The sequence below is a fragment of the Bos javanicus genome, chromosome 4, assembly GCF_032452875.1.
Source record: "Bos javanicus breed banteng chromosome 4, ARS-OSU_banteng_1.0, whole genome shotgun sequence".
Classification (NCBI taxonomy): domain Eukaryota; kingdom Metazoa; phylum Chordata; class Mammalia; order Artiodactyla; family Bovidae; genus Bos; species Bos javanicus.
The window spans coordinates 81,242,202-81,267,715 of record NC_083871.1 but is presented as its reverse complement, the minus strand read 5'-3'; the positions used below and the strand labels follow the sequence as shown (position 1 = coordinate 81,267,715).

The window sequence follows — 25,514 nt, the reverse complement described above, 5'->3', positions numbered from 1 at the left end:
AAAAATAGAATTACCATATGATGCAGCAATTTCACTTATAGGTATATATCTGAAGAAAATGACAACACTAACTTGAAAAGATACATGCATTCCTATGTTCATTGCAGCATTATTTATGATAGCTAGGATATGGAAGGAAAAAGGACTTTTTAATACCAGGATTTTTTTCTCTTCTTTCTTTTTCTGTTTTAATTTCCACAAGATATAATTAGCCCCGAATATAATTGGTCTACAAATGTATTTACCACTAGAAAATTTGTTCTTCAAAGTAGCCTTTGTTTAATAAGTACCTTTCTACAAAATTCATGTTTTAACTTTTTAGCAATTGTCATGTTAAAAATGTTGCTCCTACATAAGATCTAAATAAAGGTCTTGGAATCAGTAAAGTTGAAAATATTCTCAATTTTTAGTATTGCTTTATGTTTTTATTTGATGTTTTTACTATTTATCCAATCTCTGGTTTTTTGTTCTTATTTAAGGCTTTAGTTTTCAGTTCATTTTTTAGAGTTCTAATCCCAGGCAATAATCTAGTTAAAAAAATATATATGTAAATTTTAATTTTTCTTACATGTAGGGAAAGGCCTTACCTATTGAGGATTTTTTTTCTGGTTGGGAAAGTTTTGTTTTGTTTTGTTTTGTTTTTGTACTAACCATATTACTGTGAGCTTTTAGTTTTATTAAGGATGGCTGTGAATTCCTTAGAGGAGTCTTATTTATTGCAGTTAACTTATTATGTATAAAATTATTTATTGCTGTGCCTCTTTCATATGAGAGGTTAATGAGCACAGCTAAAAACCACAGCAAAGGGGTGGGAAGTATCACAGAGAAGGTGACAAATGGATAGTTCCTATTGCAGGAAGGGTTGGAGGTGGGAAAGAGGAGAGCTTTTATAATGGTGACTCTGAGTAAGTGTAGAGAAAATTGATTCAAACATTTGATCTGGGATCAAAGAACCTTTGTTATGAACGGTCAATGTTAAAAATATAAAACATACGGAAGCTGTTGCCTGTGAAGTCATTTGCGTACTCTGGCTGCAGAGATGTAAAAGCCAGTTCATCACTATAAACGAGGACAGATTTTTTTCCTGGGCCATATGTTTTGGAGTTTTCTCTCTCCAGAATCAGGATGGGGAGGGGGTAGAAATTACTGGTTGACATATTCTTCACTGTTGAAAATAACTGCACTGAATTCTTTTTATTTTTGATTCATTACTGCTGATCAGTTTGAAACTTTTGAACTTCCTCATAAATATCCATAAGAACTTTTTTTTGGAAGAAGATTTTTATTTCAAAGCAGAATATTTACCATAAGTTTTAGTACTAAAATATGACTTATTGTTATGGTGTGTTATGACACATTTTTTAAAAAAGAGAATAGCAGAGAGGGCCTTGGAGAATGGCATACTTGACCTTGTTTTTACCATATGTGAGTAGGAATGGTAATCCCTGTTATGAGCCATTAAGGCAGCGTCTATAAAACTCTTTGAGATCCTCAGAAGAAAAGTTTTATGTGTACGGCATTTTTATGTTATCTACATCATTTACTACGGATCTTGAGCAAACATTGAAATCTGATTGACTTTTTCACCTTCATAATTATATCCTTACATGTAAACTTGTCCTAAAAACCTTTTCTGTTAAGGGAAACAAAAAATCACCTTTCTTTGTTTGATTCAAGATTCTCCCCCATCGCATTTATACTAAGTGAGTTTTTCTAAGTTTTTTTTTTTTTTAATTCAACTCTTTTTATTACTGAGGGTGTTAAAATTCAGTCTGGCCTTATAGAATATGAGGATACAATGTGATGACAATTTTGATCCCTATCAAAATTATTCTTTTACCAAGTAAGGTTCACCATGAAAGATAGGGCAGCTCTACCTCCTGGGGAGAAATGTGGCAATATTGTTTGCAACAAATGAGAATTTACTTATGCCAGATCTCTTTTGAAAAGAGAATTTGATATACTGGTTGGTTAATACTTCTTGGGGAGGGTCCTATTATAATGCTGTTATTGTCAGGGATTAGAGGGGAGTAAGAGCCTTGGGTTCAGGGGATTGGGGTTCAGAAAATTTCCTGTATATAAAGTGAACCTTGGCTTATAACAAATCCTATTTTATGTCCCTTAACGTGATACAGAAGAGCAGGGAACGTGAGCATATGTAAGCTATTTTAAGCTGATTGATGCCAACACTAATGGGTATTCCTATTTGAAATACACTGACATCCCTTTAAAAGTCACATAGACTGAAGGTTTCTTTTGTTGGAGGCAATAATCATTGGTTTTCATCTTTTGCATGCATAGGAAATCTCCTTGAGCCCCTTCCCCAAAGATTTTGACAAAGTATGTGAGGTGGGGTGCAGGAAACTTGAATTTTAATAAGCACTATAGTTGATTTTTTAGCAGGTGGTCTGAGGATATTATAATTCTAGGGCATTCTGTGAGTCTTGAAACCAGTCAGGTGATGTCTGGCAAGGTCATTTTTGCTAAGCATCTGTGTCCTCATGATTCAATGAAGATTATTACATGTAACTGTACTAATATATGACTTTTGGGGTTCTAGAAGAGATTAGGTAAGTAAGACAGTACAGTCCCTTGCTCAAAGTATAAACTTAATAAATGACCTTTCTAGTATGACGTAATTAGTATGCAGATTCTGGTTGCGGGTGAAATGGAGTTAGCACATTTCTCCCTGTCTCATTCACTTGACACAGTGATACAACCTGTACAGAATGCATGGAATATCTATACGAGGACTTTGAAAAGTAATCAGTAGCAGGAAAATTAGTAAAGAACACCAGAATTTTGAAATAGCTCTAAACTGGCAGTAGGTTTTACCAGTTTTCCCTCTGATTATTCGTTTACATGAACACAGCCTGAAATCTGGATGTGGGAACGGGGGAACAGAGCTGACTTCCAGGAGATGCCCTTATTCCTGGTGCAACAAGCATGAAAGTGAGCTCTAATGTCAGGGAGACATTTTTTCCCTCTTCCTCATTTCCTCACACCCCAGCCTCCAAGCAGTCCTGTAGTGGCAGCAACAGATGAGCAGGAGCCAGAACTCTGAGGAAGGGGACCTTTCCTATTTATTGCTGGGCTGTGATTCCAAAAGACAGAGGTGAATCCTTGATGCATTTTTCCTCTGTCCTCCCACTGATTGGCCTCTGCCCTGGAACTATGCTGAGGAGTAGTGTAACTAGAGGGAAGCCCTGGGGAACTGAAAAAAGGTTGCCAAGGTGGAAAAGCTTTAGAAAGTGATCTGTGAAGTTGTGAACTCCTGTGCTCACTGCTGAGTTGCATATGTATTGATCTGATCTTAATCAGGACACCAGAGATGTTGAGAACTGTGTTAACAAATAGACAGCTTCTCAGGTGGCAGCATGAGCATTTAGTGGGTCACAGGTGGAACTGATTCAAAAGCACTGCAAAGGCTTTGAAAACTGAACTAACACTAAAACCAAAGCAAGTAGAAGGTAAGTTGGGACTTGTGGTCTGGATCTGACCAGGAGAACTTCTTGCTAAAAACAACAAAACAAATGTTTTCTTTAGGATTTAAACAAGACCCAGAGGCTTATAACATAATATTCAAAATATCCAGGATTAAACTCCAGATTACTCAGATTATGAAGAACCAGAACCTGCATGAGAAAAGACAATGGCATTTCCAAGATGACACAGATGTGGGGATGCAGTCATGAAAATTTTAAAGCAGCATTTATAAAAATACTCCAATAAGCATTACAGACACTATTGAAATAAATATTTAGAAAAGTAGAAATGTCTGGCACAGAAATAGAAGATAAGAAGAAGAACCAAGTGGACATCTTAGAACTGAAAAATAAAACCACCAAACACAAGAACAAACACTTCACTAAATGAGCGCAGTAGCACAATGGAGGGAACAGAGGAGACAGTCAGGGACTTAAAGAAGGATAAATATTAGGTTGACCAAAAAGTTCATTCAGGTTTTTCCATACCCGAAACCTGAACAAACTTCCTGGTCAACCCAAAAGAAATTATTCAGTCTGAACAACAGAGAGGAAAAAAGTTCCTTCCCCAAAATGCAAGAAAGAACACATTTCCAGGACCTGTGGGACAATAACAAAAAAGTCTAACATTTATGTCATTGTAGTCCCAGGAGGAGAGAAGAAAAAAACATATTGAAAAAATAGTTGAAAAAACAATTAATGGAAACTTCCAAAATTTAGTGATTGATAGAAACCTACAGATTTAATAATTTCAGCAAGTTCCAAATAAGTGAAATCCACATAAATCCATGCCCAAGCACATAAAAATATTACTGCTGAAAACTAAAGAAGAAACATTTGAAAGCACCTAGAGAAACTGACCTATTACCTTTGGGGGAACGTGACTAGATTGATTGCAGATTTCTTGTCAGAAACTCTTGTCAGATTTCTTGTCTTGACAAATTTCTTGTCAGAACCTAGAGAGAAGTTGCACAGCATGTTTAAAGAGCTGAAAGGAAAGAGCTGTCAATACAGAATTCTATATCTAATGGGGATATCTTTGAGAAACGAAAGTTAAGTAGATAACCTCCCCTACCTTCCCCCCTTTTTCCCATCCTTCTTTTCAAAAAAATTTTTTTAAATTGTATTTAAAAAAATTTATTTTTGCTCATACATGTGGCATGTGGAATGTTAGTTCCCCAAACAGGGATTGAACCCACAGCCCCTGCCTTGGAAGCACAGAACTTTCACCACTGGACCACCAGAAAAGCCCTCATCCTTCTTTTTTGAACAAACACATGGTTTATTATTTCTTTGGGGAGAAACAGTACCTACTTGGAGTAGTTCACATTTATTTAATGCTTACTGTGTCAAGTACTTTCACTTGCATTATTTCATTTTGTCCCAGGCAGCATTCTATTTCAAGTTCCTAAAGCACAGTTATGACTACAGCACTTGAAGCAGTCTCTAGAAAGTTCTGAATGCTAGCAAAGTGGGACAGAAGGATCATTACTTTACCCACTATTTACCATCAACTATCAAATAGAAAGGAAGTCTAATAAGTCAAATTTTAAGAAGGATACATGAATGCATCCCAGTTACCATTGAGGGCAAACACTGAATAGTTTTTTATGACACTTACAGTATATTCTGAGTGAGACCACATTTATAAATTTAACATGAGGGCTAGTGAAGACACTTGCTTTTTCTTGAAATGACTTATTCACTCTTAGCAGAAGAGCTGCTGCTGCTAAGTTGCTTCAGTCATGTCCAACTCTGTGCGACCCCATAGACGGCAGCCCACCAGGCTCCCATGTCCCTGGGATTCTCCAGGCAAGAACACTGGAGTGGGTTGCCATTTCCTTCTCCAATGCATGAAAGTGAAGTCGCTCAGTCATGCCCGACTCTTCGCAACCCCATGGACTGCAGCCTACCAGGCTCCTCCATCCATGGGACTTTCCAGGCAAGAGTACTGGAGTGGGTCGCCACTGCCTTCTCCATAGCAGAAGAGGGTGGGTCTCAATTCCTGGATAACCCTTGAGGCCAATTCTGGGATCAGGTGTGGTGACAGGGAGATTTTTAGAAAGGGCACTGTATGTAGCGTCACTTTTTAAAATCCAGGAGAGTAATGCTGTCGTTATTATTCCTCAAGGAAATAAATAAGTGGAACATGTGAAAGAGAAATTGTACTGTTGAGATGTTCTCTTTCCTTCAGGGAATCTTCTTCACTTCTCTCTCCTTTGTTAAGATGATTAATGGCTTGATTTTATTTAAACTGTGGGAAACAAATGAAACCATTAAGTGTTTATATTTAAACCAAATACATTAATAGAGGTAGTGAAACTTTCTGTAGGCCACAGGGCCTGCCCCAGCCCGTAAATGCTCCTTCTGACTTTCCAACACAACTGCCAAACACTGCCTCCACACATTCTTTTTAAAACTTCTTTTCCATTCCAAATCCACTTGGTACTTTCATTACGGTCTTGTTAAAATTGCAAGATGTCCACTGAGACTTACAAGATAGATTTTCTCTTTATTGAGGAGGAGCAAAAGAGGAAGTATATGAAAGCATTTCTATTTGTTATTCCTTCAGGGAGTCATATTAAAGAAAAATAGTGACAATTCTATAGGAAGAATATCTTTTAATTTGACATTGTTTTAATGGTGAGCATTTGAGGTCAGTGTGTTTGCCTCCCCTTGATTTTAGCACCTTGTACAACATCCTGGATAGGACTACTGGGACAGATAATATTATTTTATTTACATGTGGAACAAATAAGGGGATGTACCTACAAGATATATGTTGATTATGGGCTTGATGTAAGTGCAGACATGCACTTATGATATTTGTTCTTAGAATTAGGTCTGTTTTACCCAATTTTGTACCCATAGCCCAGTTTCCTCTAGACAAGACTTACTGTGAGAATCTAATAACTCCTTTCCTATCTTCTCATAAATAGGTACAAGATATTATGAAGGTCTGAGAACTTTTCCTGTGTTCCTATATGTAGATACCTGCTTAAATGTAGTTAAAAACTTCTTAAAGATGACAAACCCAATCACCAGTATGACCCATCCTAATTGCATAATCCTTCTGTATATATATATACATGTTAAGAGGTATAAAGCCTAGCAAGGAATGGTCTTGGGGGTGGAGTGGTAGGCCCTGAACTCTAGTACCCAGAGGCAGGTACACAAAAATTTTGTGAGTTACACTTTAAAATTATTTTTCCCTTTTAGATCTTGAATTTGCCTGAACTGATCAATGATTCCAAGTATAGAACTAACCACCTTCGGGTACAGAATAGGAAAGAACTTATTAAAATATTATCAACACGGTAAGCTTGGCTCTACTCTGTACATTTAAGAATTAATATGTTATTAGCGTTTATCTGGTATTTTTTGGTGTTCTCTTCAGCTTACTTAGATTAACTTAAAAGTATCTTTCATTTAACAGAATTGGTTAGTGGAAATATGTTTTAAAGCTATGTTTTACTTTGTCTGAAAGCATTTTACATGTCTTATAAAGTACTGTATCATAACAATGATATGAATAAGAAAGTCACAATAACTTGAATTAAGTTGCTTCTTTATGGTATGTGTTTGGCTTTAGTTGATCATAAATAGGAACAATAATAATTCAACATCATTTTTTACATTTACTATATGAAATGCTCTCTCTATATAAGCTAGTTTAAACCTTATAATAATCCTATGAGAGAAGTTCTATCATTCTTACTTTACAGATAAGGAAACTGAGACAAGGGAGGTTAGGTCAAGAGTTTGTTGGCTTTTCTGAGCCTCTCCTGTGTAGTTTGTCATGATGATGTTTTTAAAATGGCAAATCAAGTTATGGATCATAAAGGATTAGTGCTAATCAGTTAGAGTATTTGATTTCTAAATTATTTCATTCATGTCAGGTTATGCTTTTGTTTGCCCCAGAAGAAGTTAATAATTCATACTCTTTCCTATCAGTTTCACTTTTGTTTACATCTAAACTTCTGAATCTAAAGGAACAGAATGTGGTTTTTGTGGATCTAAATACCCGTATGTACTGTTCTTCAGTGTGGAATGTTTGCTCTCATCACACCAGTAAGCTAAGAACTTTTGTTCAGATACCATGTCTTGTCTTTTAAAAAAGGCCCTTGTGTTTCCATATAGCATAGATATATCAAACCTCTTAGGCTCACAGATATATAGAACAAACTAATGATTACCAGTGAAGATGTGGGGGAGGGGCAGTATAGGAGTTGGGGACTGGGAGGTATAGCCTATTGAGTGCAAGATAGGCTACACGGATGTATTGAACAACATGGGGAATATAGCCAATACTTTGTAATAATCAACCAGGAACTACTTAAAAAATAGAAAGACAAACAAGGGGACTTGCCTGGCAATCCAGTGATTAAGACTTCACCTTCCAATGCAGGGACTGCAGGTTTGATTCCTGTTCAGGGAGCTAAGATCCCAAATGCCTTGTGATCAAAAACTAAAACATAAAATAGAAGCAATACTGTAACAAATTCAGTAAAGACTTTAAAAATAGTCCACATCAAAAAATATTAAAATAAACACACAAACAAACAAAACTTCTTAGAAAAACACTTCTAATTTATTTATTTATTTATTTCTGTTCCCTTATTTAGGGATTTCTACACGAGTCAGCATTACTTACTTGGTCTTTCCTGGATTTTAAGCACTTCTCTACACTGCCTGTATCTCCTTCTTCAATCAATGGGGCCTCTGTGTGTGGGACTGATATGCATAGAAGAGGGGAATGAGAATTGGGCTCCCCTTCTTTGGTCATTAGTTAAATAAAACTCAGATTCTACTGCAAAGTCAGAGAGCCCTCAGTCATTAACCTTTCACCCAATAAGAATCGGCCATTTAGCTCTGCTTTTTGCCTCTTTGCCTGTCATGCAGTTTTTAATTCATTAATACGACGACTTTTTCCTTTCACACAACGGTTACCAAGTTTCAATAATAGACACTTGTGAGAACCTTATCAAAAGCTCTTTGATAGTCTAAACAAATCATATCCATGCTGTGAGAAGAGTGGACCCAAGAAAAATACAAAACCTAGGCAGATGCAAGTGTCCTCTTGTTTCTGAATTGTCAGCACTTTTATAACTTCAAGAACCACAAAATTATTGGTTTCCTATGTCCTAAAACTTGTATTCTTTGCTAAATTCTGTTATAGAATTCTGCTTTGTACAGACTTTTAACATCATCTGTAACAGTTTAATTTCTAATTTCTCTCTTTGGGGTGAATTAAATAACCTGACACCTTCTTCTTTCTACTCTTATATACCCAGAAGTGGGAGTTTCAGCATTTTAGATCCCATAGGTTCTTGTGTCTTTTTTCAGACTTTAGGAATCACACTTGTAAAGAACAGGCTAAAGGGTAGTCTTAAGAGAGGAAACTTGATCGAGGCGGGTCCCATCATCATACAGCCTGCAGTTAAAACACAGACTACCACTGCAAGGCCCTTGGTTGCCTGGGGGCCAGAGTCCCTGCCCTCTTCATTTGCTGTATGGATGTATTTTGGTGGTACTTTGTGGGATGCAGTTCTTCACTTTCTTCTCAAGTATCGTCTTCTCCATGGTGGATCAAATAGTAATGACCAGGGAAGATTAGCATATTGGTTTAGTCCCTTTGATAACTTTTTCATTTGTTTTTCTGAACAAATATCCATGGGTTCATTAGTACCATTAATTACTGGGCTTTCATAAGTATGTGTTAGTTGCTCAGTCATGTCCAACTCTTTGAAACTCCAGGGACTCTAGCCTGACAGGCTTCTCTGTCCATGGAATTCTCCAGGTGAGAATACTGGAGTGGATTGCCATTTTTTCCTCCATGGGATCTTCCTGACCCAGGGCTTGAATCTACTGTGCTGCAGTCAGATTCTTTACCAGCTGAGCCACCAGGGAAGCCCTGGCTTTCAGAAGTCTCTGTGAACGTTAAAAATATCTCATTTTCATGATTTTATGTTTTTCTAATATTCAAAATATTAGTGGCTCTATATTAATTAGAGGATTAAATCTGGCTGTTTTGGTCTGACATGGCCTTCCACAATCTGACATGACCTTTCCTTTCTACTTTTTCTCAGTATAAAGAATAGTATAGAGAAGTGAGTTCAGAGAGAGAGTGGGGGTGGGGGATGGCAGGAACATCATGCTGTAAAAGTTCCAATAGACTTTATGATGAAGGAGTTCCTTAAACTTGAGAAACAAAGGAAAGTATTTGACCATAAAATGAGTTAGCTTATCAACAACTTCTATTTTCTGTCTAAACTAATGGTAGATCTTTTTTCTGTCCAATTTTATTGAGATATAATTGATATATAATGTTGTATTAGTTTAAGGCATACTGATAATGGTTTGATATGTGTATATATTCTGAAATGATGACGATAATAAGTTTTAGTTAACATCTATCATATCAGAGTTACAAATCTTTTTTTTCCCTTGTGATGAGAACTTTTAAGATCTGCTCTCTTAGCAACCATCACATACAATACAGTATTATTACCTATAGTCACCATTGTTGTTTAGTAGCTAAGTCACGTCTGACTCTTTGTGGTCTGTCCATGGGATTTCCCTGGCAAGAATACTGGAGTGGGTTGGCATTTCCTTCCCCAGGGAATCTTCCTGATCCAGGGATAGAACCCAGGTCTCCTGCATTGCAGGCAGATTCTTTACTGCTGAGCCACCAGGGAAGCCCAGAGTCACCATGCTGTATATTATATCCTCAGGAGCTATTCATCTTGTAACTGGAAGTTTGTACCTTTTGACCACCTTCACCTATTTTCACGACTCTGAAGAGATGTCCTGAAGAGAATACTCTAGCTGGTAGAGTTCAAAGTTTTCGAGCAACTTAGAGTCAGCAAAACATTCTTCATCACATTAAGAGACTTGAGGGGCTCAAGAGTTTCAGTGGAACATGCTTCCCCATTGTTCATTCTCTTACTCATCTATTTAGCCCATTTATTGACTACCTACTATATGCCAGTGACTGTTTTGAGCCCTAGGAAAATGGCATTAAAAAACCAACATAAAAATTCCTATATTCCTGGATTTTCATTAGAATAAACCTTGCAGACTTTCTATAAGACTTGTAGGGCCTCTTCCATAAAAACATTTGTTTTGGTATGCCTCAGAAGTTAGTTGTTCATATTTCTCATGTAAGCTTTTCGTAAATTTTGCTTCATAAAAGTATTACAGCTACAGCCTGTTAATTATTAATTATTTATTGTCCTTTTTTTTGAGTATGTTATAGTACACATGCTACAAGTTTTATATGTGTGGTTTTCCTATCATTTCTATAGAAGAGCATTTTTTTTTTGGTAACATTAGCTACGTTGCCATGTGAAATGCCACGCTTTTTCTTGTCTGCTATTAAATATTGAATCATAAAACTTTCCCTTGATGCTCATAGACACTTTTTTCTGCCTGTGTTTCTGTTTTAGAAAATCTCCAAAATATATAAAAATGTAGAGGGATTTATTAGAGTGAATTTGCATTTTGCCGCTGCTACTGCTGCTAAGTTGCTTCAGTCGTGTCTGACTCTGTGCGACCCCATAGATGGAAGCCCACCAGGCTTCCCCGTCCCTGGGATTTTCCAGGCAAGAACACTGGAGTGGGTTGCCATTTCCTTCTCCAATGCATGAAAGTGAAAAGTGAAAGTGAAGTCACTCAGTCGTGTCCGACTCTTAGCGACCCCATGGACTGCAGCCTACCATGCTCCTCTGTCCATGGGATTTGCCAGGCAAGAGTACTGAAGTGGGTTGCCATTGCCTTCTCCAGAATTTGCACTTTAGGCAACTTAAAAAACTCTACTATGATGGACTCACAGTGTTTATTAAAAAAAGAAAAAACCAAAAAACTTCTTACCCCTTTCATCTGACTTGATATCTAAAAGTGGAAACAGAAGCACCTGCTCTCCTAAATACACATGAAGTTCCCCTCATGGGTTTCAAAATCTTCCGTCCAAAGCATTTTTACCAAGTTTCTATTAATTTCCTGAGTAATTTCCCAAATTAACTTTCCTGCCTATGGCAAACGTTCATTTAAATGTTTTAGAATCTGGTAATTCTCTTTGAGTTCTCTGAAATTCATAAATTCTTTAGAAAGTGCCTACCAGAAATGTCAGTCACTTACCTCACTTTTCTGTTATTCTTGCTAAATTCAGTTTGATGTTACTCTCTGAGCATGGTCCGGCCCGTTCAGGAAGGCAGCTGCATGTTTTTGTCATCAGCTGGGTTTTCCACAGCCAGCACACACACAATCCCCCTCAAGTGCTCTCAGGTGTTACTATTCCTCAACTGTCGCCACTAGCACTTTTTTTTTTTAATTTGAAGGTGGAAGGCTTTCCCCTTGAGCTTGCCATTTTATCCAGGGTGTTGCAGAAAGTCTGTTTACCCAGCTGCTAAGACCAAAAACGAGATGCTGCTGCTGCTGCTAAGTTGCTTCAGTCGTGTCCAACTCTATGTGACCCCATAGACTGGACTATGCAGTCCACCAGGCTCCGCCGTCCCTGGGATTCTCCAGGCAAGAACACTGGAGTGGGTTGCCATTAAGCATGTTAAAAGTCAGTCCCCAGCTAAAATACAAAAGAAGAGATATAATGGAGACTCATCCAGGGCCTGTTACAACAAACCCCTTCTTTGCAAAGCTAAAGAGCAACAGACTCCTCGTCCTGGGCCACCCACATGCAGGACCAGAATTTTTGCAATAGTTCAGACCTTGCAGGAGAGACTGAAAATCACGATGTGTATTGATGCTAAGAAGAGAAGGATAAAGATGATGTATTAGTAGTTGGGGAGAAACAGTAGGAAGACATGAAATGAAGATGAAGGGAAGGAGAAACGAAGGGGAAAATAGAAATACAATTCCCTTTATTCCTCCCCCTTCCTCTCTTCATTTCTAGCGGCCACCGACTATATGCCCTTGTCCTGTAGATGCAGAGATGATAGAAGTGGTGGGCCCTTGGTCTAAGTAGGAAAACAAACAAATAAAGCAATGAACTAAGTAGTGCGAGTGAAGTGCCACTGTGCACATACACCCAGGGTGCTAGGGGCTCAGAGAAGGGGCCGTTCCCTCAATTTGGGCAAGTCAGGGAAGGCTTCCTGTAGGCAGTGTCACCTGAAATGAGTCTTAAAGGACAAACAGAAATAGGCAGGTAAAGAAAAAGATAGTTCAAAAGAGGAAATATCAAACTGAATGTAATTTTATACAGAGAAAAAAATTAATCATAGGAGAAGAAAAGAAAGTAGCTTGGAGAAAAACTGATAACAACTTTTAAATTGCTTTTTGAAAAATGCCACAAATATTAAGGAAGTGTATATCAGTACAGTCCTGGTGAAGGCAGTCCTAAAATGTTGGTTGTCCTAGGTTGTCATAAATAAAATGACAGTGTCAGATAAATTACCTTTTATTTTTAAAGTACTGTGGCAATTCCTTCAGTAAAATAAATCATTATTTTCGGTTTAGAATGATCTGAGTTTTAAGTCAAGTAATTGAATATCTACTTATTTTTAGACTTTTATATATTAATATATCATGAAATTAAATGCCTTCTTTCAGAGCCTTCTAAACAGAGGTACTAAACAAATATTTGCTGTACTGAATCCAGAACTTATCAAAGAGCTTCATCTCTTTAAATTTGATGTCAGGTCATTTTTAATAGACTTGTTCAGAATATTGGAGAGTTGGACCTGGAACATTTTGGGGGCTGTTGATGGAAGGCTTGTGACTTCAAAGATGCCTAAATATAATGTTAATTTTTAAAACCTGACATCTTGGCTCCTTTAGGCAAATTTGGTCATTTCACTGCCCTGACTAGATCTTTCATGGAGTCCCCACAGCTTTGAGGATAGTTTAAACTATTTATCTTAACATATGTAATTGCAACTCCCACTTTTGCCTAGACCATCTTATAATTTAGCCTGGTCTTTTAATCTGCTGTGTCTTCACATATGCTCGTCGCTTTTCACTAAAATGATGAAGTTCCTTTGTCCTTTAAAATGAGCACAAATTTTGGGAGCTTTTTCTGTCATTTGTCTGTTTTAAGTGGCTCCTCCTATGTTGCTATGTGAAAGCATCTATTACATTCAACTGTCATTCATCCTCCTCCTTGACAAAACAGTAAATTTCTTAAGGCAGAGACTAGCTTTTGATTTTCAAAGATTTTTTTTATTTTTTAGAGCAGCTTTGTTGCTGCTGCTGCTGCTAAGTCGCTTCAGTCGTGTCCGACTCTGCGCAACCCCATAGGCGGCAGCCCACCAGGCTCCCCCGTCCCTGGGATTCTCCAGGCAAGAACACTGGAGTGGGTTGCCATTTCCTTCTCCAATGCATGAAGGGAAAAGTGAAAGTGAAGTCGCTGCATCCTGTCCAGCTCTTAGCGACCCCATGGACTGCAGCCTACCAGGCTCCTCTGTCCATGGGATTTTCCAGGCAAGAGTACTAGAGTGGGGTGCCACTGGCTTCTCTGTTAGAGCAGCTTTCAGATCAGATGAGAACAGATCAGTCGCTCAGTTGTATCTGACTCTTTGTGACCCCATGAATCGCAGCACGCCAGGCCTCCCTGTCCATCACCAACTCCCAGAGTTCACTGAGTCTCACATCCATCGAGTCAGTGATGCCATCGAGCCATCTCATCCTCTGTCGTCCCCTTCTCCTTTTGCCCCCAATCCCTCCCAGCATCAGAGTCTTTTCCAATGAGTCATCTCTTTGCATGATGTGGCCAAAGTACTGGAGTTTCAGCTTTAGCATCATTCCTTCCAAAGAAATCCCAGGGCTGATCTCCTTCAGAATGGACTGGTTGGATCTCCTTGCAGTCCAAGGGACTCTCAAGAGTCTTCTCCAACTCCACAGTTCAAAAGCATCAATTCGTTGGCGCTCAGCCTTCTTCACAGTCCAACTCTCACATCCATACATGACCACTGGAAAAACCATAGCCTTGACTAGATGAACCTTTGTTGGCAAAGTAATGTCTCTGCTTTTGAATATGCTATCTAGGTTGGTCATAACTTTCCCTTCCAACGAGTAAGCATCTTTTAATTTCATGGCTGCAATCACCATCTACAGTGATTTTGGAGCCCAGAAAAATAAAGTTTGACACTGTTTCCACTGTTTCCCCATCTATTTCCCATGAAGTGATGGAACCGGCTGCCATGATCTTCGTTTTCTGAATGTTGAGCTTTAAGCCAACTTTTTCACTCTCCACTTTCACTTTCATCAAGAGGCTTTTGAATTCCTCTTCACTTTCTGCCATAAGGGTGGTGTCATCTGCATATCTGAGGTTATTGATATTTCTCCCAGCAATCTTGATTCCAGCTTGTGTTTCTTCCAGTCCAGCGTTTCTTATGATGTACTCTGCATAGAAGTTAAATAAACAGGGTGACAATATACAGCCTTGACGAACTCCTTTTCCTATTTGGAACCAGTCTGTTGTTCCATGTCCAGTTCTAACTGTTGCTTCCTGACCTGCATACAAATTTCTCAAGAGGCAGATCAGGTGGTCTGGTATTCCCATCTCTTTCAGAATTTTCCACAGTTTATTGTGATCCACACAGTCAAAGGCTTTGGCATAGTCAATAAAGCAGAAATAGATGCTTTTCTGGAACTCTCTTTGCTTTTTCCATGATCCAGTGGATGTTGGCAATTTGATCTCTGGTTCCTGTGCCTTTCCTAAAACCAACTTGAACATCAGCAAGTTCATGGTTCACATATTGCTGAAGCCTGGCTTGGAGAATTTTGAGCATTACTTTACTAGCATGTGAGATGAGTGCAATTGTGCAGTAGTTTGAGCATTCTTTGGCATTGCCTTTCTTTGGGATTGGAATGAAAACTGACCTTTTCCAGTCCTGTGGCCACTGCTGAGTTTTCCAAATTTGCTGGCATATTGAGTGCAGCACTTTCACAGCATCATCTTTCAGGATTTGGAATAGCTCAACTGGAATTCCATCACTTCCACTAGCTTTGTTCGTAGTGATGCTTTCTAAGGCCCACTTGACTTCACATTCCAGGATGTCTGGCTCTAGGTCAGTGATCACACCATCGTGATTATCTGGGTCGTGAAGATCTTTTTTGTACAGTTCTTCTGTGTATTCTTGCCATCTCTTCTTAATATCTTCTGCTTCTATTGGTTATAGCAAAACTGAGAGGGAGGCCCAAAGAGTTCCCATATACCCTCCGCTATCCTGTTTCCTGCCTCCCCCCAGCTTCTCCACTATTAACATTCCTCACCAGAATGGTACATTTGTTATAACTGATTCACCTACATTGATACATCATAAGAGACTATGTCATTTTAAAAATTTTTATTTCTAGTGCATATTTAGGTTCCTGACACTAGGTGTTCTTTGAGTTAGTGAACACATGAATTAATAAGGGGCAGGCAAAGCCATCCAAATTTGGCAAAGCAGCTAAAGGAAAAAGACCCAATGTCAGGTAAAGTAAAAAGAGGAGAGCAGTGGTAGGTAGAAATGACAACTTTTTCTAAACGCATCTAGGAGGACTGTGTTATGATCACAGAATGTCAAAAGACCTGAAAACCAGAGTCTTCCACTGACTGTGGACTTGAGCAAATCCTCGGATTGCTCTGAGCATCAGGTTCTCTTGTGTACAGTGTGTCTAACAATACCTACATCATGGTGAGAATTAAAAAACAGAACAGGCATGAAAGCTGCCAGCACGGCCCTCGGCATATGACAGTGTTCAGTGTATTGTAGGAGAATCTCAATCCTTAAGAATCATAAAATCCTAATTTTTTTGCCATAAGAGTTCTCCTATATCTTTTTTTTAATTCATAGATGCCATGTTTTGAGAGATTTTCCCCTTCCAAACTATAATTATTATATGAATTACCTTTCACAATTTTCATTTAATAAAGTTTCTTTTAACTGCCAATCAGATTCTGATTAGTATAACTAGTGTTATTGTACTGATTTGATTTAATTTTAACAGAAATAAAGCATGACAGTCTACTTGGCCTGTATGACCCTGTTGCAGCTAAATAAATTATTTCTGTTCAACTTAAAAAAATTAAAAATAGCTCACAAGATTCAGGAATACATTTAATTTTGTACAATGATCTTAATAACAGTTTCTTTTTTCTTTTTTTCAAACCCAAGGTGGGCCTTAATAGCTCATATACTATTCCCTTTCAAGAAATACTATGTTTCAGTGTAGGCAGTGAATTTGGAACTTGTGAACATTCCACTTAAATTATTCCACACATTTGTGGTTGTACCTTCATAAATAATGAAACACTTTAGTGTGTTTCTCAGTTGCTATGCTGTGTTAACAGCCTCTATGAAGAACTTCAGTCAGGGGCTTTGAACTCTGAAATAAAATGTATCCATGAGTTTTCCTGTGTCATTTTTATGGTTAAGTTTTTCAAAGTTTTAATGGGTATCTCTGGCTTTCCTGAAAGCTGTTGACTTTACCTTCTGTTAAATAACGTATTGTTCTTGTGCTTAGTTGCTCAGTCATGTCTGACTCTTTGCTACCCCATGGTCTGTAGCCCTCCAGGCTCCTCTATGCATGGGAATCCTCCAGGCCAGAATACTGGAGTGAGTTGCCATGCCCTTCTCCAGGGGATCTTCCCAACCCAGGGATTGAACCCAGGTCTCCCGCATTGCAGGTAGATTCTTTACTGCCTGCAATAAAGAATTTCCTGGTGCCTGGTCTGAGCCATCAGGAAAGCTCAAGTATCCTTAATTTTAATTTCTAGTAAAAAAAATAAAACCACCACGTATTTTTATCTCTTGCCTCTTCCCCTACCCCTGTCTTAAATCCTTATTTCAGTCCTCCCTTCTACCTGCCTTCTATGGCCCCATCTTCCTGTCCTTATCCTGTCTTTCACAATTTGGATTCTTTTTTTTTTTTTCTTTCTTTTTTTTTTTTAAATTTTACTTTATTTTTAAACTTTACATAATTTTATTAGTTTTGCCAAATATAAAAATGAATCCATCACAGGTATACATGTGCTCCCCATCCTGAACCCTCCTCCCTCCTCCCTCCACATACCATCCCTCTGGGTCGTCCCAGTGCACCAGCCCCAAGCATCCAGTATCGTGCATCGAACCTGGACTGGCATCTTGTTTCATACATGATATTTTACGTTTCAATACCATTCTCCCAAATCTTCCTACCCTCTCCCTCTCCCACAGAGTCCATAAGACTGTTCCATACATCAGTGTCTCTTTTGCTGTCTCATACACAGGGTTATTGTTATCATCTTTCTAAATTCCATATATATGCGTTAGTATACTGTATTGGTGTTTTTCTTTCTGGCTTACTTCACTCTGTATAATAGGCTCCAGTTTCATCCACCTCATTAGAACTGATTCAAATGAATTCTTTTTAATGGCTGAGTAATACTCCATTGTGTATATGTACCATAGCTTTCTTATCCATTCATCTGCTGATGGACATCTAGGTTGCTTCCATGTCCTGGCTATTATAAACAGTGCTGCAATGAACATTGGGGTACACGTGTCTCTTTCCCTTCTGGTTTCCTCAGTGTGTATGCCCAGCAGTGGGATTGCTGGATCATAAGGCAGTTCTATTTCCAATTTTTTAAGGAATCTCCACACTGTTCTCCATAGTGGCTGTACTAGTTTGCATTCCCACCAACAGTGTAAGAGGGTTCCCTTTTCTCCACACCCTCTCCAACATTTATTATTTGTAGACTTTTGGATAGCAGCCATTCTGACTGTTGTGAAATGGTACCTCATAGTGGTCTTGATTTGCATTTCTCTGATAATGAGTGATGTTGAGCATCTTTTCATGTGTTTGTTAGCCATCTTTTCATGTGTTTGTTAGCCATCTGTATGTCTTCTTTGGAGAAATGTCTATTTAGTTCTTTGGCCCATTTTTTGATTGGGTCATTTATTTTTCTGGAGTTGAGCTGTAGGAGTTGCTTGTATATTTTTGAGATTAGTTGTTTGTCAGTTGCTTCATTTGCTATTATTTTCTCCCATTCTGAAGGCTGTCTTTTCACCTTGCTGATAGTTTCCTTTGATGTGCAGAAGCTTTTAAGTTTAATTAGGTCCCATTTGTTTATTTTTGCTTTTATTTCCAACATTCTGGGAGGTGGATCATAGAGGATCCTGCTGTGATGTATGTCAGAGAGTGTTTTGCCTATGTTCTCCTCTAGGAGTTTTATAGTTTCTGGTCTTATGTTTAGATCTTTAATCCATTTTGAGTTTATTTTTGTGTATGGTGTTAGAAAGTGTTCTAGTTTCATTCTTTTACAAGTGGTTGACCAGATTTCCCAGCACCACTTGTTAAAGAGATTGTCTTTAATCCATTGTATATTCTTGCCTCCTTTGTCAAAGATAAGGTGTCCATATGTGCGTGGATTTATCTCTGGGCTTTCTATTTTGTTTCATTGATCTATATTTCTGTCTTTGTGCCAGTACCATACTGTCTTGATGACTGTGGCTTTGTAGTAGAGCCTGAAGTCAGGTAGGTTGATTCCTCCAGTTCCATTCTTCTTTCTCAAGATTGCTTTGGCTATTCGAGGTTTTTTGTATTTCCATACGAATTGTGAAATTATTTGTTCTAGCTCTGTGAAGAATACTGTTGGTAGCTTGATAGGGATTGCATTGAATCTATAAATTGCTTTGGGTAGTATACTCATTTTCACTGTATTGATTCTTCCAATCCATGAACATGGTATATTTCTCCATCTATTAGTGTCCTCTTTGATTTCTTTCACCAGTATTTTATAGTGTTCTATATATAGGTCTTTAGTTTCTTTAGGTAGATATATTCCTAAGTATTTTATTCTTTCCTTTGCAATGGTGAATGGAGTTGTTTCCTTAATTTCTCTTTCTGTTTTCTCATTATTAGTGTATAGGAATGCAAGGGATTTCTGTGTGTTGATTTTATATCCTGCAACTTTACTATAGTCATTGATTACTTCTAGTAATTTTCTGGTGGAGTCTTTAGGGTTTTCTATGTAGAGGATCATGTCATCTGCAAACAGTGAGAGTTTTATTTCTTCTTTTCCAATTTGGATTCCTTTTATTTCTTTTTCTGCTCTGATTGCTGTGGCCAAAACTTCCAAAACTATGTTGAATAGTAATGGTGAAAGTGGGCACCCTTGTCTTGTTCCTGACTTTAGAGGAAATGCTTTCAATTTTTCACCACTGAGGATAATGTTTGCTGTGGGTTTGTCATATATAGCTTTATTATGTTGAGGTATGTTCCTTCTATTCCTGCTTTCTGGAGAGTTTTTATCATAAATGGGTGTTGAATTTTGTCAAAGGCTTTCTCTGCATCTATTGAGATAATCATATGGTTTTTATTTTTCAATTTGTTAATGTGGTGTATTACATTGATTGATTTGCGGATATTGAAGAATCCTTGCATCCCTGGGATAAAGCCCACTTGGTTATGGTGTATGATCTTTTTAATGTGTTGTTGGATTCGGATTGCTAGAATTTTGTTAAGGATTTTTGCATGTATGTTCATCAGTGATATTGGCCTGTAGTTTTCTTTTTTTGTGGGATCTTTGTCAGGTTTTGGTATTAGGGTGATGGTGGCCTCATAGAATGAGTTTGGAAGTTTACCTTCCTATGAAATTTTCTGGAAGAGTTTGAGCAGGATAGGTGTTAGCTCTTCTCTAAATTTTTGGTAGAATTCAGCTGTGAAGCCGTCTGGACCTGGGCTTTTGTTTGCTGGAAGATTTTTGATTACAGTTTCAATTTCCATGCTTGTGATGGGTCTGTTAAGATTTTCTATTTCTTCCTGGTCGAGTTTTGGAAAGTTGTACTTTTCTAAGAATTTATCCATTTCTTCCACGTTGTCCATTTTATTGGCATATAATTGTTGATAGTAGTCTCTTACGATCCTTTGTATTTGTGTGTTGTCTGTTGTGATCTCTCCATTTTCATTTCTAATTTTATTGATTTGATTTTTCTCCCTTTGTTTCTTGATGAGTCTGTCTAATGGTTTGTCAATTTTATTTATGCTTTCAAAGAACCAGCTTTTGGTTTTGTTGATTTTTGCTATGGTCTCTTTTGTTTCTTTTGCATTTATTTCTGCTCTAATTTTTAAGATTTCTTTCCTTCTACTAACCTGGGGGTTCTTCATTTCTTCCTTTTCTAGTTGCTTTAGGTGTAGAGTTAGGTTATTTATTTGACTTTTTTCTTGTTTCTTGAGGTGTGCCTGTATTGCTATGAATTTTCCCCTTAGGACTGCTTTTACCGTGTCCCATAGGTTTTGGGTTGTTGTGTTTTCATTTTCATTCGTTTCTATACAAATTTTGATTTCTTCTGTGATTTGTTGGTTATTCAGCAGCGTGTTGTTCAGCCTCCATATGTTGGAATTTTTAATAGTTTTTCTCCTGTAATTGAGATCTAATCTTACTGCATTGTGGTCAGAAAAGATGCTTGGAATGATTTCTATTTTTTTGAATTTACCAAGGCTAGCTTTATGGCCCAGGATGTGATCTATCCTGGAGAAGGTTCCATGTGCGCTTGAGAAAAAGGTGAAATTCATTGTTTTGGGATGAAATGTCCTATAGATATCAATTAGGTCTAACTGGTCTATTGTATCATTTAAAGTTTGTGTTTCCTTGTTAACTTTCTGTTTAGTTGATCTATCCATAGGTGTGAGTGGGGTATTAAAGTCTCCCACTATTATTGTGTTATTGTTAATTTCTCCTTTCATACTTGTTAGCATTTGTCTTACATACTGCGGTGCTCCCGTGTTGGGTGCATATATATTTATAATTGTTATATCTTCTTCTTGGATTGATCCTTTGATCATTATGTAGTGACCTTCTTTGTCTCTTTTCACAGCCTTTGTTTTAAAGTCTATTTTATCTGATATGAGTATTGCTACTCCTGCTTTCTTTTGGTCCCTATTTGCATGGAAAATCTTTTTCCAGCCCTTCACTTTCAGTCTGTATGCGTCCCCTGTTTTGAGGTGGGTCTCTTGTAGACAACATATGTAGGGGTCTTGTTTTTGTATCCATTCAGCCAATCTTTGTCTTTTGGTTGGGGCATTCAACCCATTTATGTTTTAGGTAATTACTGATAAGTATGATCCCGTTGCCATTTACTTTATTGTTTTGGGTTTGAACTTATACACCGTTTTTGTGTTTCCTGTCTAGAGAATATCCTTTAGTATTTGTTGGAGAGCTGGTTTGGTGGTGCAGAATTCTCTCAGCTTTTGCTTGTCTGAAAAGCTTTTGATTTCTCCTTCATACTTGAATGAAATCCTTGCTGGGTACAATAATCTGGGCTGTAGGTTATTTTCTTTCATCATTTTAAGTATGTCTTGCCATTCCCTCCTGGCTTGAAGAGTTTCTATTGAAAGATCAGCTGTTATCCTTATGGGAATTCCCTTGTGTGTTATTTGTTGTTTTTCCCTTGCTGCTTTTAATATTTGTTCTTTGTGTTTGATCTTTGTTAATTTGATTAATATGCGTCTTGGAGTGTTTCGCCTTGGGTTTATCCTGTTTGGGACTCTCTGGGTTTCTTGGACTTGGGTGATTATTTCCTTCCCCATTTTAGGGAAGTTTTCAACTATTATCTCCTCAAGTATTTTCTCATGGTCTTTCTTTTTGTCTTCTTCTTCTGGAACCCCTATGATTCGAATGTTGTAGCGTTTAATATTGTCCTGGAGGTCTCTGAGATTGTCCTCATTTCTTTTAATTCGTTTTTCTTTTATCCTCTGATTCATTTATTTCTACCATTCTATCTTCTAATTCACTAATCCTATCTTCTGCCTCTGTTATTCTACTATTTGTTGCCTCCAGAGTGTTTTTAATTTCATTTATTGCATTATTCAATATATATTGACTCTTTTTTATTTCTTCTAGGTCCTTGTTAAACCTTTCTTGCATCTTCTCAATCCTTGTCTCCAGGCTATTTATCTGTGATTCTATTTTAATTTCAAGATTTTGGATCAATTTCACTATCATTATTCGGAATTCTTTATCAGGTAGATTCCCTATCTCTTCCTCTTTTGTTTGGTTTGGTGGGCATTTATCCTGTTCCTTTATCTGCTGGGTATTCCTCTGTCTCTTCATCTTGTTTAAATTGCTGAGTTTGGGGTGTCCTTTCTGTATTCTGGCAGTTTGTGGAGTTCTCTTTATTGTGGCTTTTCCTCGCTGTGTGTGGGTTTGTACAGGTGGCTTGTCAAGGTTTCCTGATTAGGGAAGCTTGTGTCGGTGTTCTGGTGGGTGGAGCTGTATTTCTTCTCTCTGGAGTGCAATGAAATGTCCAGTAAGGAGTTACGAGATGTCTGTGGTTTTGGGGTGACTTTGGGCAGCTTGTATCTTGAAGCTCAGGGCTGTGCTCCTTTGTTGCTGGAGAATTTGCTTGGAATGTCTTGCCCTGGAACTTGTTGGCCCTTGTGTGGTGCTTGGTTTCAGTGTCGGTATGGAGGTGTTTGATGAGCTCCTGTCAATTAATGTTCCTTGGAGTCAGGAGTTCCCTGGAGTCAGGGTTTGGACTTAAGCCTCCTGCTTCCAGTTATTGGTCTTATTTTTCCAGTAGTTTCAAAACTTCTCCTTCTATACAGCACCATTGATAAAACATCTACGTTAAAGATGAAAAGTTTCTCTACTGTGAGGGTCACTCAGAGAAGTTCACAGCTTTACATGGAGAAGAGAAGAGGGAGGAGGGAGTTAGAGGTGACCCAAATGAGATGAGGTGGAATCAATAGTGGAGAGAGTGGGGTAGCCAGTAGTCACTTCCTTATGTGCACTCCACAACTGGACCACTCAGAGATGTTCATGGAGTTATACAGAGAAGAGAAGAAGGAGGAAGGAGACAGAGGTGGCCAGAGGGATAAAAGGGGGGAATGAAAAGGAAGGAGACAGATCCAGCCAGTAATCAGTTCCCTAAGTGTTCTCCACCATCTGGAATACACATAATCTCACAGAGTTGGGTAGAGTAGAGAGGGGTTAGGGAGGAGACACAGGCGACCTGGTGGAGAAAAAGGAGAGTCCACCGGGAGAGAGAGCAGTCAAGCCAGTAATCTCACTCCCTAGTGAAAAATGGGTCCTGAAGATTGGGTTCTTAAAGGTACAAAATTGGTAACAAATACATAAAAGCAAAAATTAAAAATCTAGAGTAGAGTTTGGAATTTCAAAAATATGATGTTAAAGAAAAGAAGAAAGAAAAGAAAGAGAAAAAACGAACAAAGAAAAACAAACAAGGTCGTGAAAATTATAAAGAAAATACAGGTACAAAATTGATAACTAATACCAAAAAGCAAAAATTAAAAATCTAGAGTAGAGTTTGGAATTTCAAAAATACAATGTTAAAAAAAAGGAAGAAGAAACATAGAGAAAAAAACCAAACAAAAACAAACAATGTCGCAAAAATTATAAAGAAAATACAGGTACAAATTTGATATCAAATACCAAAAAGCATAAATTAAAAATCTAGAGTAGAGTTTGGAATTTCAGATATACAGTGTTATATAAAAGAAGAAGAGAATGAAACAAACAAACAAAAAGTCACAGAAATTATAAAAAAAAAACCTGTAGGTACAAAATTGATAACATATACCAAAAAGCTAAAATTAAAAAACTAGAGTAGAGTTTGGAATTTCAAAAATACAATGTTAAAGAAAAGAAGAAGAAAAAAAAAAAACAAGGTCAAAAAATTATAATATATATATATATATATGAAGTTTGCTGAAGAAGAAAAAAATAGGGTCTTTTTTTTTTTGCAAAGTAATAGGTAATAAAAGTGAAAATTAAAGGAACAATAGAGGACTTAAAAAATTTTTTTTATTTAAAAAAAAAAAAGAAAGAATGATCTTAAAAATAGTAAAACTATATCTAGGACTTTCTCTGGTTTTGTTGTATTGTGGGTTCAGTTCATTTTTGGCTAGTTCCTTGGTCCGACTTATATTTCTCAAGATCTATAGGCCCCTTCCTACGTAGTCCATAGTAACCACGGGGTTTTAATCTATTGCCCGTAGCTTCCAAGGCGTTTCCCTCTGTTATAACTTCTTCTGTTTGCTGGTCTCTTCAGTGTCTGGCTTCCGCGCTGACACAAAGGGGACGGTGGGGGAAACTTTTTTTTTTGGGGGGGGGGCTCACTTGTTCAGTCGCGCTGTGGGGAGGGAGGGAGGGATGCTGCAAACAAATAACACTGGAGTGCGCTTGCAGTGCCTCAGCCACACTGGGTCTGCCCCCGCTCACGGCGCATGTAGCCTCCCTGCCCACACTGCTCGGGCTCTAGGTTGTTCAGCCGGGAACAATCCGAGGCCGGCCCTGGGCTGCATGCACCTCCCAGGTCCAAGCCGCTCAGGTTCAGGCACTAGGGTAGTCCTCAGAGGCGCAGACTCAGTTGGGCCTGCATTTTGTGCTCTTCCCAGGTTCGAGCAGCTCAGGTGATGAGGTGTTTGGTGAACGCCAATGCTGCGACTTATCGCCTCCCTGCCACTTGGTTATCTGGGTGTAAAACCGGCGCACCTTGTCAGGCAGATGTTGACCGTCCAGACCCCCAAGAAGTTTTAGTTAGCAAAGAAGCCTGCTTACAGTTTTATAGATAATGTCTATCTGGGGCTGCGATTGCCCCCTTCCGGCTCTGGCTGCCTGTCACCGGAGGGGAAAGGTCTGCAGCCGGCTATCTCTGTTCAGTCCTTTGTTCCGTGCGCGGGCTGGCGGTGTCTTAGGTTAGGGCTGGCTTTTCGCGTGGTAGATATCCCACAGTCTGGTTTGCTAGCCCAAATTATTTCGCTCAGATAGCGCTCAGGGTATTCAGGCCAGATTTTTACTCTAAGCGATGCAGCCGGCGCCGCGCCTCCCTGCCCAGCCCCCGCTTGCTAATGGCGGATGCAGGCGTCTGCGCTGCTTCTCTGCTGGGGGAGTTACTGTAGGGCTCGCAGTCTGTGAGTTTTAATTGTTTATTTTTTCTCCCTGTTATGTTGCCCTCTGTGCTTCCAAAGCTCGGCACAGATTCGGCAGTGAGAAGGTTTCCTGGTGTTTGGAAATTTCTCTCTTTTTAAGACTCCCTTCCCGGGACGGAACTCCATCCCTCCCTCTTTTGTCTCTTTTTTTTGTCT

The 25,514-nt window shown here is 38.4% G+C and overlaps 1 protein-coding gene across 14 annotated transcripts in view; it reads left to right on the top strand.

Annotated features, from left to right (window-relative positions):
* Positions 1 to 25,514, top strand: part of SUGCT (succinyl-CoA:glutarate-CoA transferase) — an 861,069-nt gene that overhangs the window by 286,572 nt on the left and 548,983 nt on the right. For all 14 annotated transcript variants that reach the window (XR_009736133.1, XR_009736132.1, XM_061415379.1 and 11 more), the window contains one exon: positions 6,705 to 6,802. Coding sequence is in view for 12 of the 14 variants with exons in the window: in XM_061415379.1 (XP_061271363.1) it covers positions 6,705 to 6,802 (98 nt within the window). In the remaining 2 variants the exon portion in view is untranslated. The remainder of the gene's footprint in view (positions 1 to 6,704; positions 6,803 to 25,514) is intronic.